This window comes from Hetaerina americana, unplaced genomic scaffold, assembly GCF_022747635.1.
Source record: "Hetaerina americana unplaced genomic scaffold, ioHetAmer1.1.p SCAF_2, whole genome shotgun sequence".
NCBI lineage: Eukaryota > Metazoa > Arthropoda > Insecta > Odonata > Calopterygidae > Hetaerina > Hetaerina americana.
This window is the reverse complement of record NW_027286763.1, coordinates 52,702,107-52,724,454: the sequence shown is the minus strand read 5'-3', so window position 1 is coordinate 52,724,454 and position 22,348 is coordinate 52,702,107. Positions and strand designations below refer to the sequence as shown.

The 22,348-nt window shown below is 33.3% G+C and overlaps 1 protein-coding gene across 1 annotated transcript; it reads right to left on the bottom strand.

Moving 5' to 3' along the window:
• Positions 1 to 295: 295 nt before the first annotated feature.
• On the bottom strand, positions 296 to 21,904 carry LOC139687506 (prolyl endopeptidase). Its single transcript, XM_071584695.1, has 15 exons — positions 21,738 to 21,904; positions 21,547 to 21,648; positions 21,179 to 21,402; positions 20,740 to 20,936; positions 19,660 to 19,742; positions 17,956 to 18,098; positions 15,846 to 16,014; positions 14,934 to 15,134; positions 14,648 to 14,833; positions 14,135 to 14,248; positions 11,482 to 11,630; positions 9,515 to 9,727; positions 6,106 to 6,256; positions 5,834 to 6,013; positions 296 to 2,420 (listed from the first exon to the last, which is right to left on the bottom strand). Exons 2-15 carry the CDS (start codon positions 21,610 to 21,612, stop codon positions 2,355 to 2,357), a joined length of 2,142 nt encoding a protein of 713 aa, XP_071440796.1. The 5' UTR covers positions 21,613 to 21,648; positions 21,738 to 21,904; the 3' UTR covers positions 296 to 2,354.
• Positions 21,905 to 22,348: the final 444 nt, after the last annotated feature.

The window sequence follows — 22,348 nt, the reverse complement described above, 5'->3', positions numbered from 1 at the left end:
AGGAGATAGGATTGAGTAGCTTGCTATCATACTTATATTCAAAATAGGATATGCATGGTAAACCAATAACATTCAAAACCTATATAAGCATATGAAATGAGGTCTGACTTATTTTATTTAATAATAATTATTTAAGCATAAATTTTTATGCTGACAAATATTAGCTTTAACAATTATTTGCACACTTTTTTTCATTCATGTTCACCAATAATGAATTGCCATACACATTTAAAACTTTCAAATAATTTTCACTGCGGAGGTAGGTAATAACAAATGAAAATCACAGTAATTTCATTGCAATTTTATTTATTTCATCTTCAATTTGACCAGTTTTTGAACAAATTTACAGAATTTAATACGAATCAATTAAGTGTTAAACATTAACAAACACGCTGAACGGCCAAAGAATGAGTATTGAATACTCACAGCTGCTTTTGACCTAATGCAAATGGGAAAAATCAAATTAATTGAATGGTCACAATGCTGTATCCACTCAAAATGCTTCCTTCAAGACTCTTTCAAATTCTCGAATAAAAAGTAGCAGTGAATATTTGTTAAGAGGACTTTAATTCAGCTGGCATACAAATGTCATCAATTAACTGCGATTACATCATCCAGTGATAGAGAAACAAAGCAGAACTTAAGGCGGTTTATGTTAATGTAAGAAGCAAATTCTCAATTGGTTTTCCACGACACCTGAGATAAAAATACCTTTTAAAATATTATGAGGTCACATGCTGGTTATTACCGTTTATTTTCCAAAAAATGAGCACTTGAGAATGTATGCTATTTGTGTGTAGACAGTAATTCAGAAATTTAAGCATGCTTGGAGAAAGCAAAGTGAAAAATAGTAAACATAGCTCTGTTTAATGTGGAATTGGTAAAGCAATACGCGAGATGACTCATAATTTGATTTCCATCATAAGTATTTGGCTGTGTATAAAGATGATTCATAGAGTCGATGCATACATCAAGAAGTAGGTTAATTCATTCCTCATAGCACTTCGTTTGGTAAATACATAAATCATTCATAATGGAAAATGATTAGTTGGGTTTCATTCAGAGAATTTTTAGTTACATTGTATATTCTTGGAGTTATTTACTGTACTTTTTATGACACTTGTCAATCACTTTTTCATGATTGGATGGAAGGTGTCAAGTGGTTTACTTTAAAATTTTACAGGCAACTGATTTTTTCAGTAGAAGCATACGAAAGAATCTGATTATAAAAGGAAATCGTTAATGCATCCACATCCCTCCTAAGCCCTTTCTTTATCTTCCTTCTCCCAAAAATAACTTTGGTGTACTTCAAAACATTCATTAATTGCTCTAATAAACTCAAATGACAAAGCCATTAATACAATGATAGCATTGCCCATAAAAATTTAGCAACCCAATGAGGGCATGGAGAAAACTGAAAACCACCGAGAAAAATGATAAGTTAAGAAAATATTAACAAATTATTCTAAGGTGATATTTTTACGGATAAAAAATTCATAAACAACAATGAACTTGCTATATAACTTGACACACTTCAGTTGTGGAAAACTAATTTGCATTAATCAAATTTATTTCCATGAATTACTCAGAAACTTCTCTGCAAATCATTCACAGCATAATCCTCCAAATTGGCCATAAAAAATTTGAAGGTATTTCCTAATAAAACCAAACAAGTTTTTACACATCAAATTCTTAAGTGACGCAAAGGTATGCATTCCACAAAAGAACAAGGCATTACAAAATGATTTTTAAAAAGTTAGGAAGAGACATTTATCCAAAGTCAAAACTATGATTTTTTTTGGCAACCACATTCTTCTTTGCTGAAATAGCTAATACCACACACTTGGATACATATTGTACTGTCAATGATTTATATAAACTTAATCTTGAACAAAATATGAACAAAATTACCATGGGTATTTAAAGATAATGCAGAATCTTCCAGATGTTCAAAAATGGAATGTGAAAACCTACACTTTCCTTTCACAGCAATATGTATGAGCTCTCAATACAATTTATTCACAATTAAAACAATGGAGAGCAAAACTTAGATACCAAATATACTTCCATACATTCACAATTGAACATAATTTTTAAACATTCTAATGCACATAAAATTGCTTTCAGCATCAGATATGTTACTTTGAGCAAATTTCATTAAATACAATTTCTACTTGAAATAAGTTCTGAAGCATCAAATTTGAGAGTTTGGGTTACATATTCAATTTGATTCAAATGAACAGAGATTTCATTAAAACTTAAACATATTAACTGTCCAGCCCAAAACAAGAATACAAGTAGTCAATTGGTTATGAGAACTAGAGCATACTTTTCTCCCATATGGTATGTTTTTGTCACTTCTTGAAGTCCAGCATAAGGGACTTGACCAGGAAACACAGAATATCTGTGCCCTCTTCAATCTGTAATAAAAAAGGTAATGGTGATGTCAGGTCAATTTTAGAAAGCATCAAAAATAATATTACAAAATCAGTTGAATTTAATGAAAAACAAGAACATCAATCTCTAAAAATTAGCATTTGAGAAGCCTTCAAATGAAAACCGAACACCTGCAACAACAACCAGTCTGTGCACCAACAAGGACAAGCCAACAACTGCAAGTACCTGTGAGACATCACTATACAGTTTGTCTAACATAGTGATGGCAGTATTGATACATAAAAAGCTAACTTCTAACTTTTAGTGGACTGTGTGTTATGGCGGGTGATCGGTTTTCATTTGATTGCCCCTAGTACATTGGGAATATTCCAAAGTTTTACTATTTCTTTCCTCAAGGAGGTTTTTCCATTATCACAAGTATATGGCAGTTACACAAAAGTTAGCATATAGGTTGTCAGGGTAGAATGCTATATGATAGACAAAGGTTGAAACTATAGAATACCATATAGAATTTTGAAAAAATAACTTCATCCATGTTTTTTAAATAATTGCAATTGACAATAATCAAATTTGTATGCTATCTTATTGAGGAAATAACTAAAAGATGAATTACTTCACTCAATAAAGATGTCACATCTTGTGGAGAACATAGTGAATTGTATAATGATTGAAAATGTGAAATGCTAGCTATAGGTCATCAATGAAATTTGTGAAATATACTGCAAATATTTGCCAATAAAATCAAACTAAGCATTTCCACTCCAACATGGAACTCCATCGAACAAGATGTTAGGTCAAATGCTGATTCTAGCTGAAGTATCAACATTGTAGGAGCCTCACTAATCACAACTATATGTGGCCAAAGATTGCCCAGTTTAAGCTAATGTGGATTAACTGGGGATTTCACATACATAGCCCCACAGAGTATTTTCCACCACCATTCTTCTGCATGCTTGACCACAAATGAAATTAATTTATATTGGTGAATAGGAAGTCTCAGTTGTAAAAAACATTTTAAGGAAAGTTGACAAAATCATATTTGAATAACATCCATTGCAGAATGTCCTCAGAAATTAGCACAACTATTCTTAAGTAACTTCAAACAATAATGGTAATGTTTATTATCTACTTTATCAATGTTATCATCCCATTTATTTAATCCATTTGCATGCATTAAGTCATTTAATAAATGTGAGTTTTAAATTAGGAAGTCATGCTAGTCTTCTTTAGTTAATTTTAGTAGCACTGATGCAATGCTTGGTCAATCTTGTTCCCAGGCATACTGAAATTGGTCTTAAATTGGCTCATTAGGAATCTACACAAACCCAACCTATCACCAATCCTAGTACACCTACAAAACAATATAATCTCTCATTTCAGCAGTAGGAGCCATAAAGCAGTTGAAGTGATAGACATATTCAAGTGGCACAAAAAACGACAAAAAAATTGTTTTTCATTGTGAAAGGGCAAATGAATCTATAAGCAATGATGATAATATTCCAGGTGAGTTACTATCACAAACGTGAAATGCTGTCAATATGAATGACCAACCATAAAAAGGGTATCCTATCCTTACTGGACAGGTGTACATTGGTCCAAGGAGAATGGGCCCTGGAGATGGTGTGAAACCCATAGAGTATTTTCAGCTGTTTCTTACAAGAGCCTTGATAGAAAGCACAGCCAATGAGATTAATATCAATGCCCAAAGTAAGCTTCATGATAGGATACTATCTACTTATTCAACTTGAAATAATTGGACTGTCACTAAGTATGTAATGAAGGAATTTCTTGCGGAGGAAATGAAGGAACTGTATAAATCACAAATCAAATTTAATAGGGTGTTAGTGGCAGAACTTGTAGGGGACTTGAGAATTGGTGGTACAACTCCCAGGGGCTGACCAAAATATTCAGACCTGCTTAAGTGTTTGAATGGAGAACGACATATTATTGTACCTCATCATGAAATAAGCATGGAATTGTGAGGTTCTTCAAATAGAAAAGCATCCAGGGGAGGAAGAGAGGCAATTTATGTTTTTGATGTAAATCAGGACTTCTCGTGAAGGTATGCCTTAAAATACACCACTGAGTGAAAAATGTAAAGATTAGAGTAAATTAGAATATTGATACTCCATCTTAAAGCCAGAGTTTTCAAATAAACAATCCATTTGAAAGATATTGGATTTTATCCTGCAAGCAATTTCCATCCTTCCAAGCTGGTGGTATTTTAGCATTAAATTCTGAGTGGGCTACTGATTTCAACGCTGAAAAATTTAAGTAGAAAGGGTTGTCCTCTTCTCGTCCCCTGGAATAGTTTCTCCTAATTTTCAACCTTAATTTTGCATTTAATTTAGTATTTAAAATGGTGTTTACGCTTCAAAAAGATGTTTAATTCACAATTGTCTACACCTTACTGGCCAAAAGTCATTCATAACTTCATTTTTGTACTTTTATTAATATAAATACCAACCTATATAAAATATTAGTTTGACTGCAGGATGGCATTAAGCTACTCTTCCATGCAAAAATTACTGAAATAACAGAACTGAAATTTGGTGGGTAGAGCCAATGGTGGCTGCCTAACTCAACACATAGATAAATTCTAATTTAAACATGTGGTAATAGAAGCAAAAATTATGAGGAATGGATCAAAATATACAATTAAATATATTTTTGAGCAAATCTTCACTGATTGAAGGCAATTTTTACTCAAAACTGATTTAAAATAATAGGAAATGGCTTTGATGAAGAAAAATAAAGACATATTTTCACTCTGAAAATGACATGATTACTTAATTTACTGCAGGATCAAAAAGCTTTCTTGAGAGCTAAATTTTGTTTTTATTTTCAGTGTGTTACCACATAGTAGTTGTCAATTGTTGTCCTCTTATAAGCCACATGCATGCAAAAATAAAGTAAAATTACAAGCATTAGTAAAAGAACAGCCATCTATAAGACAATGGTTAGATTAGAATTTAGGTATTATGTGAGTATTATGGAATTTGATGGAAGTACTAATGAGAATTGATACATTAATTGATATTAGACTAGAAATATAAGAAATTCCATTTTCACTTTTTCTCCTTAAAGAAATTACATACTTTCTGTAGCATTAAAGTTAACTGTCAATGACTTTTATCTGATGAAGGTAATAGAGTAGTATAAAATTATTAAAACCCCAAAATTTTTTTCCTGAATTTGAAATGACATACCAAAATAGAATAAACCAGTAAAATGCATAGCTTACGGAATCTGAAGCCTAATTTTACTCAAGAAAAAGTAGCAAGGATGACTTCAAGAACAGTGGAGAAGTAAAGCAAGTTATGCAGCATATGGAACACATTTTACTTTTTTTGGTAGGATCCATCACCAAACAAATCAATACTACTCCTGATATTAAAGAATACTAATGTATTCTCAAAGATAAGCATTATCTTACCAATTTAGCTGTGGGCTTCCCACATCCATGCCCTGCCTTTGTTTCCACACGAACCATTAAAGGATTCGTCTGTTTTGGACAGCCACGGAAAGTATCTTGTAGTGCAGCTATAAACTTGAGGGAATGCAGGGGGACAACTCGATCATCATGATCGGCAGTAAGTAATAAAGTGGCAGGATACTGTAAAATAGGCATACCATTTTAAGTTCCCATAAAATGTAATCATGAAAAGAAATTTTTTTACAGTAAGCTCTTTCCAAGTGAGTACTCACCTGAACACCGTCTCCTACAGGCACTTTAACATTATGAAGAGGAGAATACTTGAGAAGACTCATAAAATGCTCTTCAGTGTCTGAACTTCCAAAGTCAGATACCCAAGCATAACCAATGGTAAACTTGTGGAATCGCAACATGTCAAGAACACTGTAAAGTAACGTATATACATTTTTTTAATTAATGCTACATCACATTCAAATTATACAGCTATTTTTACAACAAATTTAATTATTATGTATATTACAACAGACAATATTTGCTTTTTTCTAATATATGATCTTTTCCAACTTTTTATCAACTGTGTGATGTGAATGCTGAGCATTATGAAATCAGGATGTACACTGAAGTCCTCACAGGGATAATCATAGGTAAAATTCTTTCATGGGTAACCTACTGAACATTATGGATTCAGAATGACTTTCATGTAGCCCTTCCTAGAAGCGAATAATATGATTACTGTATGAACTACTGAAATTGGACTGTGAAATGATGCACGCAATTCCCTGATATGAAACACAATATGATTACAAGACAAGTAACCAACACAATCCTCTTTCCATCTTATCTCACAATATGATTGTAGCCACCAGTGGAATGGCATAAATTCTGCCTGACCACAGTGTTAAACTTCATAGCAACAGTTCATATAATTTCTTTCTTTTCCTGTATAAAAAATCTCAGTATGCTCGCTTTAGGAAATCAGCATTAAATATTAGAGTATGTGCGTGTTAACAATTTATTCATTTTGTTGTGTGTAGCTAGTGATGAAGATAAGCACACAAATTAAAGTGTCTCTGTGACTTTTAGATGCCAAAATAATGTGACTTCATGAATTATTCCAGAACAATAAAATGAAGAAAGTGGCCTTTAGGTGGGTAGTGGATTTTAGCCTTTTCAAAATTAATTACAATGCTATAAGAAAAAACCTGGGAAAAGAACTTTGAAAAACCCTCATCTACTTCCTAATAATAAAGCATCAAAGTCACTCCTTCCAAAAAAGAGTTCAAAAAGATGTGAGATTTCTAATCTCAATCAATGAAAACCATCTCTAAATAATTTTAAAAAGAATCATGCTGCAATTTATCACAGCAAGATAAAATAACCTTCACACATCATAGCAATAACACTTTTACATGTACATCAACCAATTAAGGAACAGAGGTGGTCAAGTCCCAGACCTATACACAAATCCCCCAAATGACACGCTGTGCCAATATATTTCATTCTCTGCACCAGGAGGTCTTCACCATGCAATATGGAGGTTAAAATAGATTTGTGCTTTGAAAGTCTAGAGTTTGCATTTTAGTCTTTCCCACACAAGCTACTGACTGTGAAAGACAGGACAAGAGACCGGTAACAAAGTTTCATGTTTGTGGTATGGCTGGACACTAAGGTATGTTTTGACATTCCATGTGCTTCATCGATGCCTCTTGAAGACTTACATTTCCTTCAGAGTCAGTTGGCATGACTTAAAATTTCATAAATATGCAAATTTGCACACTTAATGGTTACATGCACTATGCACTAAAACAATTAGTGATATTATCCTACTATCCTATTATCCTCATTCCATCCAGCCCTTGCAGAGGAATCAAAAAGAAACAGGATTTGCATGAGAGAAATTCATAATTCCCATCCAAAACTGTAGCAGTGCTACTATAACCCTTTAGCAGGGGAGGTAACAAGACAAGTGTGTCATCATTAACTCAAATCATTTTCGACAGACTCGAGATGCCACCTGGATTTCCAGATTCTAATGCTTACAATGCAAGCAAAAGAGATCTTCAGCAGAGGACTTGTAAGACTAAACATGCAGAAGTTTTAAATGACGCTTAGGAAAAATGAGTCTCTCTAATCTAAGAGAAAAGACAAGAGGAGTACCTAATGCAATTATTACCCGTACGTATCCTAGGTATAGTGGCTACCCAATGCTAGGAGGATCCTGTTTATATTCGCCTTAGAACAAATATTTTTTAGCTTTTGAAAAACCACTTTCATTTTTCTGGAATAAGAAGAAAAAGGGCTGCTAGGAGACAAGTTCATTCTACAGTGGTCAGAGTCAGCATTTTCCCCATATGGCACTGATTGTACAGACCAAGAATGGTCTGGTACCAACTGCAACTGCAGTGGGAGAGTGCCAAGTTCACAGAATAAGCAGAAGTAACACATTATGGGTGAAACAGAAAACCAATACATTTTCCTCCTTCGAAAATATTTCCTTGCAATTAAGCATATGAAACATGGTATCCCTCTGGTACAATATTCTGGAGGTAAAATAGCCCTCCCTCTAGATGTAAGATCCTCAGGAGTGCAAGAGGAGCTGGAAAATGCAATCATAATGATGACCAAGCTGGAGTAGGGAATACTGAGTGAAATAGTATAACCGGATACACAATTTCTGGAGTGACAAATGGTGATAAAAATACTCAGGAAATCATAAGCAGACAATGAATTGTAGCATCATGTTAAAAAAAGAATAGGGCAGTAGAGTGAAGTCTTATTGGCAGCATAACAAGGGAATCCTGATAATCAAGTCAGGATGAGACACTGGGACACAGTGAAAGGGCAAGTCTGTATTCAGATATTTAAACACACATGATGGGAATGGAAGAAGTCCAAAGCTTAGCGCAAGGATAAAAGGTGACTGGAATTTAGTAGTTAAAGGAGAAAAAGAGTATTACTGAAGTAACCAACCTTTGGGTTGATAACTGTGGTGTATGGTAGTGATTATTTATATTAAAATTGCATTAAAATGTATGATTTTAGGTGCATAAAATATCTGGAAAAATGCCATCAATCACCCTACAAAAAATGTTCAAGTCGTTGCCAATCATAATATGCATCCTACTTTCTTGAGAAAATTTTGCTGCAAAAATTATAAATGGAAATTACAGTATATTTTCAAAGTTTCCATGAGTGCTGTATACTTCAGGCTTTTGGGGCAAAAATTAGGTGAATCAACAATTTAATGAAATCATGCAATGTGTTTACTCAGAACCAGACCTAGAGCCTAACCCAAACCAATTTTCAACTCTAATTACATGTGCTGGTTAAGCTAGGCAAGTAATAAACCCAACAATGTCAAAACTTCTGAAATAAAGACCATTTGCATCATTGCTAGCAAATTTAAAGATTTATCTCATTATAGCCACATTTAAATAATCTACTTTCAAGAATTACAATATTCTACAGATGATATGAGCAATACTGCAACTTTCAGCAGATGAATTGTGCAATAGAAATTGGAAATTGTCACGTGAGATCCCATGTATACAAAGCTACAGAGGCATGCCACTATTTGCCAGATGAAAGATTTCAGCTTTGGTATGTTCAGTTACAGACCTATGTAAACATGAGTGCTTTGACAAAGAAAAGTAAATGTGTTCAAATGAAATGACTACTAACCCAACTTGAACTACAGCAGCACCAAAAAGGTCTGGTCTCTGATTTGAACATGCAGCAACAAGCAAACCTCCATTGGAGCCACCTTGAATGATCAGTCGCTCTCTTTTTACGTAACCAGCACCAATGAGGTACTCTGCTGCACACTGGAAGTCATCGAAGACATTCTGCTTATTCAGTAACCGGCCAGCATTGTGCCATGCTTCTCCATATTCACTGAAAGCAAAGACAAGGAATTACAGTTTCTATCCCACTCAAAAATTGGCCTCTGATGATACTACCAAAAAGTCATATTTTTTTACTAGAGGAAGATATGAACAGCTCCTCAAATGCATTACTAATGCATTATTAATTCATCAAATTTTGCACTTCAACAGTCAATTTGATGCAAAAGTCATAATGAGCATAAAACTATGTAAAATAAAAAAAGACATTGAATAAGGAGGTGAAAATTTAATTTGTGCTTCTTCACACAATAATATATTGGTTGAAGAATTTGATGAACATTTTTGTGAAGTCCCCCTGTCTATTGAGGCACCACCAGTTTCACACATCTCCACATTCCCAATCTTTCCCTTTCATAATCATCCCCTGAACTACCCACTCCCCAACCAAAAATAACTCTCACAGCCTCCACCCACCCATATCCTCTTCCCCCCCAAAATATACAAAAATGAGCATGGGCATAAAATACATTGGTTGCTTCAGCATTGGCCAAAAGTTAAAGAATTCTAGTTAGTGTTCTTGCATTCAGGATTAGCCAGCCTTGAACCCATGCTGCTTTGGCACAAATATTTTCATTGCCTGATCTGACAACCATAATTGTCCACAGTAATATTTATTGTTTAACAAGGGACGGTCCCAAAATACCAATATTGAAACCTAAGCAAGCTTCGTGGGATGATACAAAATAAAGTTATTAGACCCATGTTTTTGCAAAAATGTCCATTTGGCCATAGTTTTCAAGATATTTGAAATTCAAAATGTTTAAATACCTCAAAGTGATACAATCCGTTAGAGTTCAATGACCTGTTGTTTTATGACAAGGTAGTAGTGGTATTTAGGGGGAGGCGACCAACACCCGAGGTCATTTGCATCATTAGGGATGGTCAGGAAAGGATGAAGAGTGGAGAGAAACCATGCATTGGCATTAGCCTACTCTAAACGAAAGGCACCAAGGGATCCACAACTTAACGTCCTATCTGACAGACCGCATACACATTCAAAGTGCCCTCCATAAAGCACCTCAAGTAGGGATTGAGATACCACTTAATGACCTGTTGTACAGAAGCTCTGAGGAACCTTGCTATAGATGGCCACATTATACATTATAGGTGACCAAGAAATGTGGGTTTTTACATATTATGCTTCATAATTTTGTATGACTACAAAATAAAAGTCAAATAAGTCAAATTTTGCGATGAGAAAAATATTGGAAGATAATGAGGACCATACAATATAGTATTTGGAGTCAGCCACCTAACCTTCTAGGCAAATATTTCTACCAGGAGATGCATTAGCGGTAACATGCCCTAACTAGTCAGCTTTGTTTCCGCAATGTTCATATAAAAATAACTAAAAAATCTCAAAAACTACAGCCAGACGGATCCTTTCCCCAAAATAGCAGTCTCATGACATATAATTTCTTTCATTACACGAAGTTTTGTAGCAGTTTAATTACCACAGCAGGATCCCATCCCGAGCAAGTATAGGTGATTAATTACAAAGTTCTTTAAATTTTAAAAAATTTGTATATATCCTGACTGTAAAATATGTAAAAGCTTATCAGACAAATTAGTCACATTATTTGATTTCATTTTCTTCCAAATTATTCTTCTCAAAAATGGTTTGGCTTTCTTCATAAGCACCACATATATGGAATTATAGCTGGCATAAAAAGGGCTAGCCACTGAATACCACTTACAAGATAATTTACGTTACCAATGAGATTCTTAAAACAAATCACATACCCTCCTCCCCTGATATTGGGTATGGCCAGGACACCGCCAAAATGCTGGATGAAGACTAATCGAGTGACACTGAAAGTTGGCTGAATACTAACATTGAATCCACCATACCCATAAAGAAGACATGGATTGGATCCATCCTTGGCTAATCCCTATAAATAAAAAAATCAAATTCAATAAGTAAAAATCCACCCAATAGTAGGGATTAATACAAACACATGAAAAAGTTCCTTTATTTTATATTTAAATCTAGAAAAATTACAGGTACATTCAGAATGAATGCCATTAAATACAGATATACTATCCGTGTAAATAAATACTTTTTACTGTTATAAATATATTTTGTTTTGGAACCTTAAACCTATGACCAAAAGAATCTTACAAAATTTTGCAAGAGTAGTATTCATAACAAAATGTTTTTATCATAGATTTAGTGAGAATAGATAATATCTTTGGGCACAATAGCCAAGTCTATTTTTGTTCAATAGTCAAGTTAGTTGAAATGGAATGTGAGCACTAGGTAATGGAGTCAAACATTTGCATACTCCGTTTCTATTACTTATCATTATTACACCTACTTATAGGACAACATTTTCCATGATATCTCACTCATTTTTCTTTCATTAGCACTGTATTTCTATCAACTTAACACAACCAAAAGCACACATATTTATAAAAGCTTCACCGGTTTTGTATGCTATTGTGGTTCAAGGATCCACATACACTTTAACTTTTTCTACATCCCTTTCTTAGGAATTAGCTAACATATAATGGGTATGTATTTCCTTAGGTATTAGGTGCACTCCCGCAGAGACATTGCAGAAAAAGGATAGGGGGAGATGTGGGCTGAACTTTTGCCAAAAAGTGTAGCTATAAATATATTTTAATTACTGATTTTATTAGTTTTTCTGAAGGCCGCGGATGCTAGGGCCATTCTTTATGATCCCATCCACAGGTGTGCAGAAATAGAAATCATCAACCCTTGCTGTGTGGGGCTAATAAACACTCCAAATGAACAAAACTTTGCATAGCAACAATTCCACTTTTAATATCATGCAAAAAATGGATGCTTTCAATTCAGAAATGGAAAAATTTAACCATTGACACCAGCCAACTGGAATTTTTTTTCATTACTGACATGATATGAGATAGCAGAACCTGAAGGTAGGTTATACAGCACAAAAAAGAAGACCTGAACAATTAACTAGACAGTGTAAAACTATTAAGTTATCGCCAAGGGAATATATACAAATAAAACTACAGTAAACTCTTGATTATCCATGCTAAACAATGCATGATGAAGCTTGAATAATCAAAAACACAGATAACCAAAATATGCAGAAAATTAGGCCATGATATGAACATTCAATTCATATAAAACAAAATAATTCCAAAAAAACCAAGTGACTGCATTAGTAAACAAATTAATGGTAAAAGTGTTGTCAAAATACTGTTTTCACACAACATTGATTGATATTTGCACTACTGTCCTCAACAAATTAGTATGTGCAATTACTTTGCCACAAAAATAATTAGAAGAGTCATAAAAATTAATGTTTATATTAACAAAAAAGTGGCTACCAGTCAAGTAGCAAATATTATTGTGAACCTGTGACCTAGGAAGTTCTTTTTGATGGTTTTGTTGATTTATTCAATTCAATTGATGTATTGTGATAACATACATGGAGAATCTCTATTTTCATTTCTTGTGATTCATTGGAGTTTTTTAGCAATGGAAAGAACAAATTTTTTATAATAACAAATTACTGATGAAAGACGAATATTGACAAAGGATTACTGACATGGCTCCATATTCATCATATGATATACTGATTAAAATAATGCAGTGCAAATGGTTCAAGACTTATTTTTTGCATAGCAAAACTATATATTTGCTTGTCTTAAAGGACATGGTATTCCCAGGGCTAATTAATGCATGGGAAACGATAATGGGTGAGTGCGAATTGTACAAGAATGTTTAAATTAAAATATTAAATACTATTGAAAATTTTTCATTTTGTGAAATTAAAAACTTTAATTAAACCGAGGTATTTTAAATGCATATTTAAAAAAAATTACACATCCATTTTTCAAAGCAATTAATTATTAAAATTTAGAGGTCCTGGGAGGAGAGAATAGTATGGAGTTTCCACAAAACAAATTATCCACACACAGATATTCGAGATTTTATTGTACATATATTTTGGAGATTTCATTCTACATAATATAATGTTCTTCAGTAGAAAGGGTAAGAAAAATGTCACGAACAGGCATGATAAGAGAAGTATTTATTTCAAATTTGGACAAATTTTGTAATTTGGAAAAAAATTGTGATGCTCATAAATGCACTGCATTCTTACCCTCAAAGGGAAATATATAGCACAGATGAAGAGTTTAGCCACAATATTAGAGGATTTAGATAGCTAAATTCTCAATATGGGAAAATTTACATTAATGCATTGAATCAAACGATAATAATTTCCTTAGTTAAACTTGCATCAACGATAAATAATATTTATAAGCATGCATTGCTTGAGCAACTTAAATGTATTTTGTAAAAAGTATAAAAATTTTACCAGAGGACACAAATGTAATAGAATAAAAAAATGCAAAACTAAGGCCAACACTCAGATAACTACTTTCAATGGGAACTTACTTTCTTATGAACAATAAACATGGGGATGCGAGTGCCATCCTTACTAGAATAGAACACCTGCTCAGTCATGTATTGCGTTGGATCAAATTCCTCAAGTTTGGTTTCCCGGTAGACCTGGAATGAAAATAAAATCGAAATATACTAACATGCAACAAGTTCAAGGTATCAAACAAGTAATTATCAAAATGATTTCAAAAGGAAGAGACAAGTACATTAATGGTTACAATCATGTTTTTCCATAAATTATTCCTCTGATTTAAGCCAAAAATGGTTATTAGACTGGGTTGCAAAATTGAAAAATGAATTAACTGATGACTTTATCATTCATTAAAATAAAATAGGAAATCACAATACTTCATTCAAGAAAAAAGCTGTTCATGCTATCAGCTGTGGAATAAATGCTTTAAATGAAATACAGATTATATGATCAAACTGTTAAGAAAACCCTTACTATTATGTAGGCATAAAAAAATTAATTCATAGCATGATGGAGATCAGATATCAACATGTTACCTCTGGCTCAGGGTTACTCTTTGACAGATCACAGCGGTAAATGATTCCAGGTGTTAGAAATGAGGTAAATTGATAGAAGATTTCAGTATGCTTCCTCTTTCCTGAATATCCAGTAACTGTCCCAACATCTAAAGGTAGGTCTCTAATTAGATCTCCATTACTCAACTCTCGAAGCTGGAGCACACTCTGAAAATTTAGAGCAATAGATTTGAAAGTAAGTGTGTACACGTACATTTGAGGGAATGAGCACAAAGAATGAAAAATGCAGAAAAAGTGAAGAACTCACCTTGACATCATGGACATAGCAAACAACTAAATTCGTCTGATTCACAGGGGCAGCCCAGTCAAGGACATCATGTGGATGCTCAGGAAGCAGAGTGACCCAGTTATCTTGTGAAGGGTTTGTCAGGTCAATCTGCACAAGCCTGTAGTTTGGTGCGCCTTTATTTGTGCGGAATACACAAATTGATCCATCATTGGTTATGTACTGCAACGCAAAAATGACATTGTTTACAAATGTAGGCATTAGATGGCAATAATGAGAGGGGACACCTGCAAATGGGTTCAACCTTTACTTTTCTTGGACAATTAAAAGAGATGCACATTTTGCTGTCATCTTAAAACAGTCATCTTGTTTCATAGTGGGCAGTAAAACAACAGCTGAACTCTTTCACCAAAAGGCAAGGACCGATACCCATTAAGCCGCTGGCAGGTTGTGCTCCCTGGCAGTTACTATACAACTCAACTACAGTACATTTAACTACAACGTCATCAGGTAATTTGATAGCACAAAACTTGATTAAATGCAGTTAAGTTAAAGTTAAATGCATAAATCTTAACGCAAAGGCAGTAAAAAGTGAAACTTGAGTAATTCATGACATTGATCTCTACTTTTATTATTTTCATGAAAGGTTCAATTCCAGCACAGTAAGAAAGTCTCATTCCTAAGGAACACTAAAAAGGGAATCATGACATCTAGCTTTCAACATCAGAGTATTATTGGATTTCGAGAAGTAAAGCACAATGACACAATAATAACTCCTGTGACTCATTAGTTGTACAGGATCTGATGGGGAACTGTCAAAAATATTCAGAAATTCATTAATGAGCACTGATTGAAACCAAATCACATTTATCAACCCAAAGGTTAATTTCCTCTGGAAAGTTAACCGGGTGCAATACTCAAGGTTCAACTGACCTCATAATCAGCCTCTAATTTGTGGACAATTTGGGTAAGTTGAACTTTTCCATTTACAACACCATCAGGGAAGGCCTCACGAAGGTCACAGAAGAATATTAGGTTATCTCTGCAGTCTCTTTGAGGTGTGACAATTAAGTAGTTTCCACAGTCACTGACCTCTGCTCCACTGTCATGAGAAGATCAAGATAGTTATTTGTTATGCATTCTTATTCTGCTTAGTATGGAATAATTTAAAATGTTGTAGACAGCAAACCATGTGCAGGAAAAATTTCATGTAAAAAGCATGACTACTGACTGCTTTAAAAGTGAATCTGACCGCGAAGTAAGAATAGATGTGACCAGTTAGACTACTTGAAGTTGTACACTATAATAACAACTAACACTTAAAATCAACTTTTCAATCCCTAAAATGAGAATTCTGTGATTAAAAGATTTCACTTGACCAAATTTTACATTTAGAATTCACCAAGAAATACCTCTTATGAATGCACATTATATAACATAAATGAAACATAAAAATAAATGTAAAATGTAAATGAACAGACAATTCAATACAGTAAACTCTTGATGCTAATGAATGCACGATGAAGCATGGATAAAAGAAAAAACACGGATAACTGAAATATTTGGAAAATATGTCTTTCATAAAAATTGAGGCTTCCCTTTTTTCATTTCCTGTGATTCATTTGCATTAATTAGCTATGGAAAGTACATTCTTTTTGTTTTTTTCAGCCATTTTTATAAGGGTGGAATTATAGTATTACAAGAACACAGAACTATCATCAAGTGTACAGCTGAACGAATTTTCCTCAGAAAGCCGAACCAATCACATATCGAGGAAAAAATAATGCCTGATGAAGGACAAATATTGAAAAAGGATCACTGATACAGATGCATTCATAATATGATATACTGATCAAAATAATGAAATTCAGATAGTTAATAATCTATTTGTTGCATAATAGAGCTATGTACTTGCTTGCCTTAAAGGAGAATATTGACTCACAGCTCTGAATGCAAGGTAAACGTTAACAGGAAAGTATGGAGAATGCAAAAATGTTGAAATTGATACATATAATTCCACTGACAAATTTTCATTTTGTGAAATTAAAATTTTCAAAGAAAGCCCACGTATTTCAAACTTGTATTTTGCAAATGGTATATAAAAGTTTCAAAGCACTTCATTATTTTTATAATCATAAATTTATTAAAATTTTGCTGTACTTGGAAGAGGAGAGCATGGATAATCAAAAGTTTACGGTAATTAATGCTTGTAACACTAAAGGTAGCATGAAAAAGATTAGAAACAATTTATACCAAAATTCAGCTATTTATACCATCTCCTGTAAAATTAAAAACTGACATTATCACCATTCGATCATGACTTACCCACACATTATCACATAACTGAAAACCATAGTCAACTGAATATAATATATATTGATGAATAAATTAATTCAAGCCATGGTAAAAAATTGAAGGGCTTTCAAATAATAGTTAACTAAAGGAAGGGCAAAACCTTGGATGGAAGTATATTTTTAACTGAATTTTTACAATTTACTGTAAAGGCAAAAAGGGCAAAACCTTGTATGGAGGTTTATTTTTAATTGAATTTTTACAATTTACTCTTTACCTCTTTCACTCTTACACCGTGAATTTCTAAGGGTTTGAAAGGAACAGGATGTTGATGCACTGGAGTGGCTAAAAATAGACTGTTTTTGATAATTTGAACAAAAAATACTAATACAGTCACATGGGTTTGGGTTACGGGTACACATTTGGGTTACTACATGACAAAGAGCAGCATTGTTTAGAATTAGGAACAATAAAAGACTTCATTGCCATTTCCAATTAATTCAAGTTTTTAAAATGAATGGGTTAATACAACTGAGAAAATAAAAGTAAAATAGATCCCTGCGAATACTCACATATCAAGTGACATACCTGAATTTCCTTTCAAGACTTTGAATTAACAAGGGTTTATTAATATACCTGTACATCTTTAAACAGTATGCATACAGTGTAATAAAAATTGAAACTGTAAAGTTTCTCTCTCTCAGCAATTAACTAATTATTAATAACTAAGCAGGTGAAAAATAAAACTTACATTCGCCAAAGGGGTTCTTCAGGAAATTCAACTACTAAGACATCCTGTGACTGAGGTGTTCCCACAAGATGGTAATAGAGTTTTTGATGCTGATTACTTAGGGTTTCAGAGCCGTCAGTCTTACCAAGTTGATCTGGATATCTCTGCCATCAAGGAAAGACAAAACATAATAGGGTTACCAGAATAATAAGTCAAAATAAACAGAAAATATGCTATGGCTTTTTTACAACTGCAATATTAATCATTAAATGTAAATAAATACTTTTTCAATTGTTTGGCATGGATGTTTTTTCATAGTTTTTATATTTATTAGGAAGTAATAAATAGAAGGTAGATTACTTTGATTTTCAAACAATTACTATTAATGCAATTTGAATGCATGCTTATATCACAATCAGGTAGGGTAGGGTAAGTTGCAAAAACTTAAAAAGTTCCAGCAGGTTCATTAGACAGTTCAATAAAAAGTGAAATCAATGTCCACGGTGAAGATTTTAATCCTTTCTGTTGACAACACAAATAATCCCATAACAACAGGGTAAGATCTTAAATATTTATAATAACAATTATTTGAAATTACAAAATCCAGAATATAATTTGTAATGGATGACCTTTTTAATGAACTATTATAAATTTGGTCAATGTTCTATCAATTAATCATTGCCATATATATTGAGCACAAGTATATTTAGTAAAACTTCTGGCTCATGTAGTCCATGGATTCAACACAGCCCTTCCACACACCCATTTTGACTTCAGAGCAATTAATTATACACTCCCTGAAGAGAGAATTTTATCCACAATATCCAAAACATCATTACCCAGATTTTTTTCTGTAACCGGAAATTTTTTTGGCTAAAACTTAATCTTACATCATCTCAAGTATTTGCAGAAGTGATGACAACCCCTGAAGAAAATATGGTAATTAGCTTCTGAAGACCCTCACCATAATTTTGGAGAAACGTTAAGTACAACATTTTTGAGCTCCACATAAAAAAACAACCCAAGACATATCTCAACATCATGATATAATTCCAAAACTTAAAATCAATTTTGGAAAAACTGTTTTGCACATTTATGCAAAACCATAATTTTGCATACAATTTGAATCAATATCATGATTTAGCAAAAATGTTTGCAAGCTTTATTAACTATAACGCAAGCCCAAAAACCAGCATTCTAGAGTTTTTTAGCCTGCCAGAATGAACTCAAGAATCTAAATTTTATACTATCAGACCACAAAAACAATAGAGTTCAATTTTCAATTAAATCATAAAGGCTCAACGTATCAATTCTACCAGTGGTTTTAAAAGTTATTATCTGTTATACACTACGAGTTAGGAAAGTACACAGCACTTAAGTTTACTATTCAGATCCTTAACGGGAACCTGGATTTCTTACAAAAAGTTTAGAACCCTAAAAGCAAACTTAAATACCTAAATATTTGATTAGACACATGATAAATACATTACATAATGCTAGCTAATAATACACAATCATTTTCAAGAAAAGCTTTTTCCTTTGAAAATTAAAGGGATATAAAATATTCAACTTTCCGTAGAAAAAACTATGCAATGGGCCGTATTTTGTGACAACCAAATTTTCATATACAATGCTTCAATTATACATTTTTAAAACTCATGAGCATGCAAATAACTAATCGAGTGATCAATCAAATGCAATCAAAAATGTCCTAAGCACACTTACACCATAGAATATTCCTTTGTGATCATGGGTCCAGGTAATTTGGGAAAATTTCACTTTCTCTAAAACCTCTGGAAAATCTTTGCCTGAAAAATAGAATGATTTTATATCAATTCGAAAATTAATATCAAAATAGCAAACAAATTCCATGCTATAAACTTTATGAATGATCTCAAAATCTCACAATACAATGCTCAAGTATATCAATCGACATTAGTTGGTATATAATTTAAGAACATAAAGCAAAAGACCATTCATAAATGAATCTTAAAAAATTAGAATGCCATCCCATTAAAATCACCAATATTAAATGAAATACCACTGAAATCCTACCCATTCTGGTCCAGCAACAATGGTCACCTGACACAACTAGTTTAAATCTACATCAGTTCATTTTTAAGAATTATTCGATCTAAACATATCCATGAACAAACGATTAATGTAATTAATACATATTCCGTATCTTTAGCATGGGACAACACTCGATGAGGGGTAACCAAATAATATCAAACAAACCAACCTTGCACAACAATCTAGTCAACTTTAACAATCAATATTTCTTTCTTCTCTTTTTTACCCCTGAACAATTTGACCCAAAAGGATAATCAATTACTATTTTCTCAAATAAATGGAATAAAAATCACAAATATTGGGGATACTCGATGAATTCACCTTAAAAATCGGCAAAGACTTACATGAAATACCCACTGGCATTGACATGAAGGATGAAGTCAACAATTCATCACAAATTTTATTTATATACCTCGTAACCGGTCTCAGAACAGAAATTAATAAGTATTTGACAAAATTAAGATAATTTTGGTAACAGTTTTAGAGTGAAGTCGAGATTCACTGAAATTAGGCAGGGATTATGTGCTACTATTGTGACCGGGGACAAAATGTTCTCATATATTTTCTTCTTGTGGAAGTATGTATGTGCATTATGAGGGTGACCATTGACCATACTTGACCGTTGCCACCAGGAAAATTGCCTAATTGCAACGAGATTTATATAATAATAATAAAACTATTGGGTCATAATTAATCTACAATGGTTAATGAAGGAGTTCAACTTGGTTTTACCTGTTTCTATGTCACGAAAATGAATAGTGACCCAGTCAGACCCTGATCTACTGAGACCATAGGCGAGAATACTCCCATCTTCGGAAAAACGAGTTCTTGACAGGGCGACAGTTCCATCTTCAGACAAGGCGTTAGCATCCAAAAACACACGAGCTTCTTCTTCAGGTTGATCAAAGGCATCCTGGACATATAGCACACTGAAAAACAATAGAAAAATCATAATGAAATTTTATATACAGCAATTAATTAATTGAGTTCACAAACCACTTTAATTCACATTATAATTATCCAATGGAGAGCTAAAACTTAGGATTTGAAAACGCTCATGTCTCATCGCAAAGTATAATGAATATTAATTAGGTTTCAGTTGCAAATTAATACGGAAAAAGGAATTCTAAGGTGGAATATTTCCAATTTAGTATACCAATTGATTACATACCTTTGATTTTGCAATCCGGTGTTTTTGAAAAAGAAATATTTGTCTCCATGGCGATACGGGCAGGAATATTTGGGATAGTTCCAAAGTTGCCGAAGCCTATTACGTATGTCATCACGGACAGGACAAGCGTCTAGGTACGGCTGAGTTACCAAATTTTGCTTTTCTACATATTTTTGGGTCTCGGGTGAATCTGGATCTTCCAACCATCTGTATGGGTCGGCGATCTAAAACAGATAAATTAACACTTGTGAAACCTGGGAAAAATATTACGGGTACCTTTGGTAAATTGAAAATGATATATAACAAATCACATGACGTCGGATTTATAGCTGAGATAATGTCAAACTTGGGCTTCATCTTCTGCTCACCTTTGTGCCATGATAATCATCTACAACACTTTCGTCCTTCCTGGCAATTGGGTAATCAAATGTCATCTTTGTGGAATAGTTTTTGAATGATGTTAGGCAAACCTATAGCAAAACCAAGCTGCGTGAGAAATATTGTTGTTTGTTTTGACTGTCACTGATTCCAAATATGTATTATTAAATTAAACGCTTACCTTGAATCTTTTTGAAAATCTAAAAATACAAAATAATGCACTGAATGATTTTGACTTCCTTTCCAGAAACGCTCTACTTGGATAACCTAAACTGCAATTACGCACAAGCCTGGGGATCTGTCGGGTTGATCGTATTCGCCCCAACACATTTAGTACCGGAAGTGAGACCATTGTTACGGTGCAATGCGATGTATCGCTCTCTCGTATGGTCGGACGTCGGGGCGTCAAATTTGAATTCATTATTTTACTATTAATTTAACCTTTTGACTAATCTGTTGATATATGAATTTTAAAGGAAAAGTAACACATCACCTTAAAATATTTTTATGTCTCTTCATTTATTGTAATACGCAAGTAATACTCTCCCGAGAACTCAGAAATAATATCCTAAGTTCCGTGAAACGAGACCCTGAAGAGAATATTTCTCTAAGATTCTTGACCGATAGTGTCATATGACCATCTTTAATAGGCTGTCGTTAGAACAGATTTAGATTTTAAATAATCTGATACTGAAACGCAGCGATGGACGATTATTTAGTTTTGCTGGCATCCTCAATGTCTTTGACTAAGATTGATAGGATTCAGGTAAAGTTAATGTTTACGTAATGTGA

Bases quoted from the DNA above. Each gene is read 5' to 3' on its own strand.
- LOC139687506 (XM_071584695.1), bottom strand. From the start codon at position 21,612: ATGACATTTGATTACCCAATTGCCAGGAAGGACGAAAGTGTTGTAGAT. The intron at 14,834-14,933 runs GTGAGTTCTTCA...CTAAATTTTCAG, and splicing joins GCTATGTCCATGATGTCAAG to AGTGTGCTCCAGCTTCGAGA. The intron at 14,249-14,647 runs GTAACATGTTGA...TTTTCATTCCAG, and splicing joins AGAGTAACCCTGAGCCAGAG to GTCTACCGGGAAACCAAACT.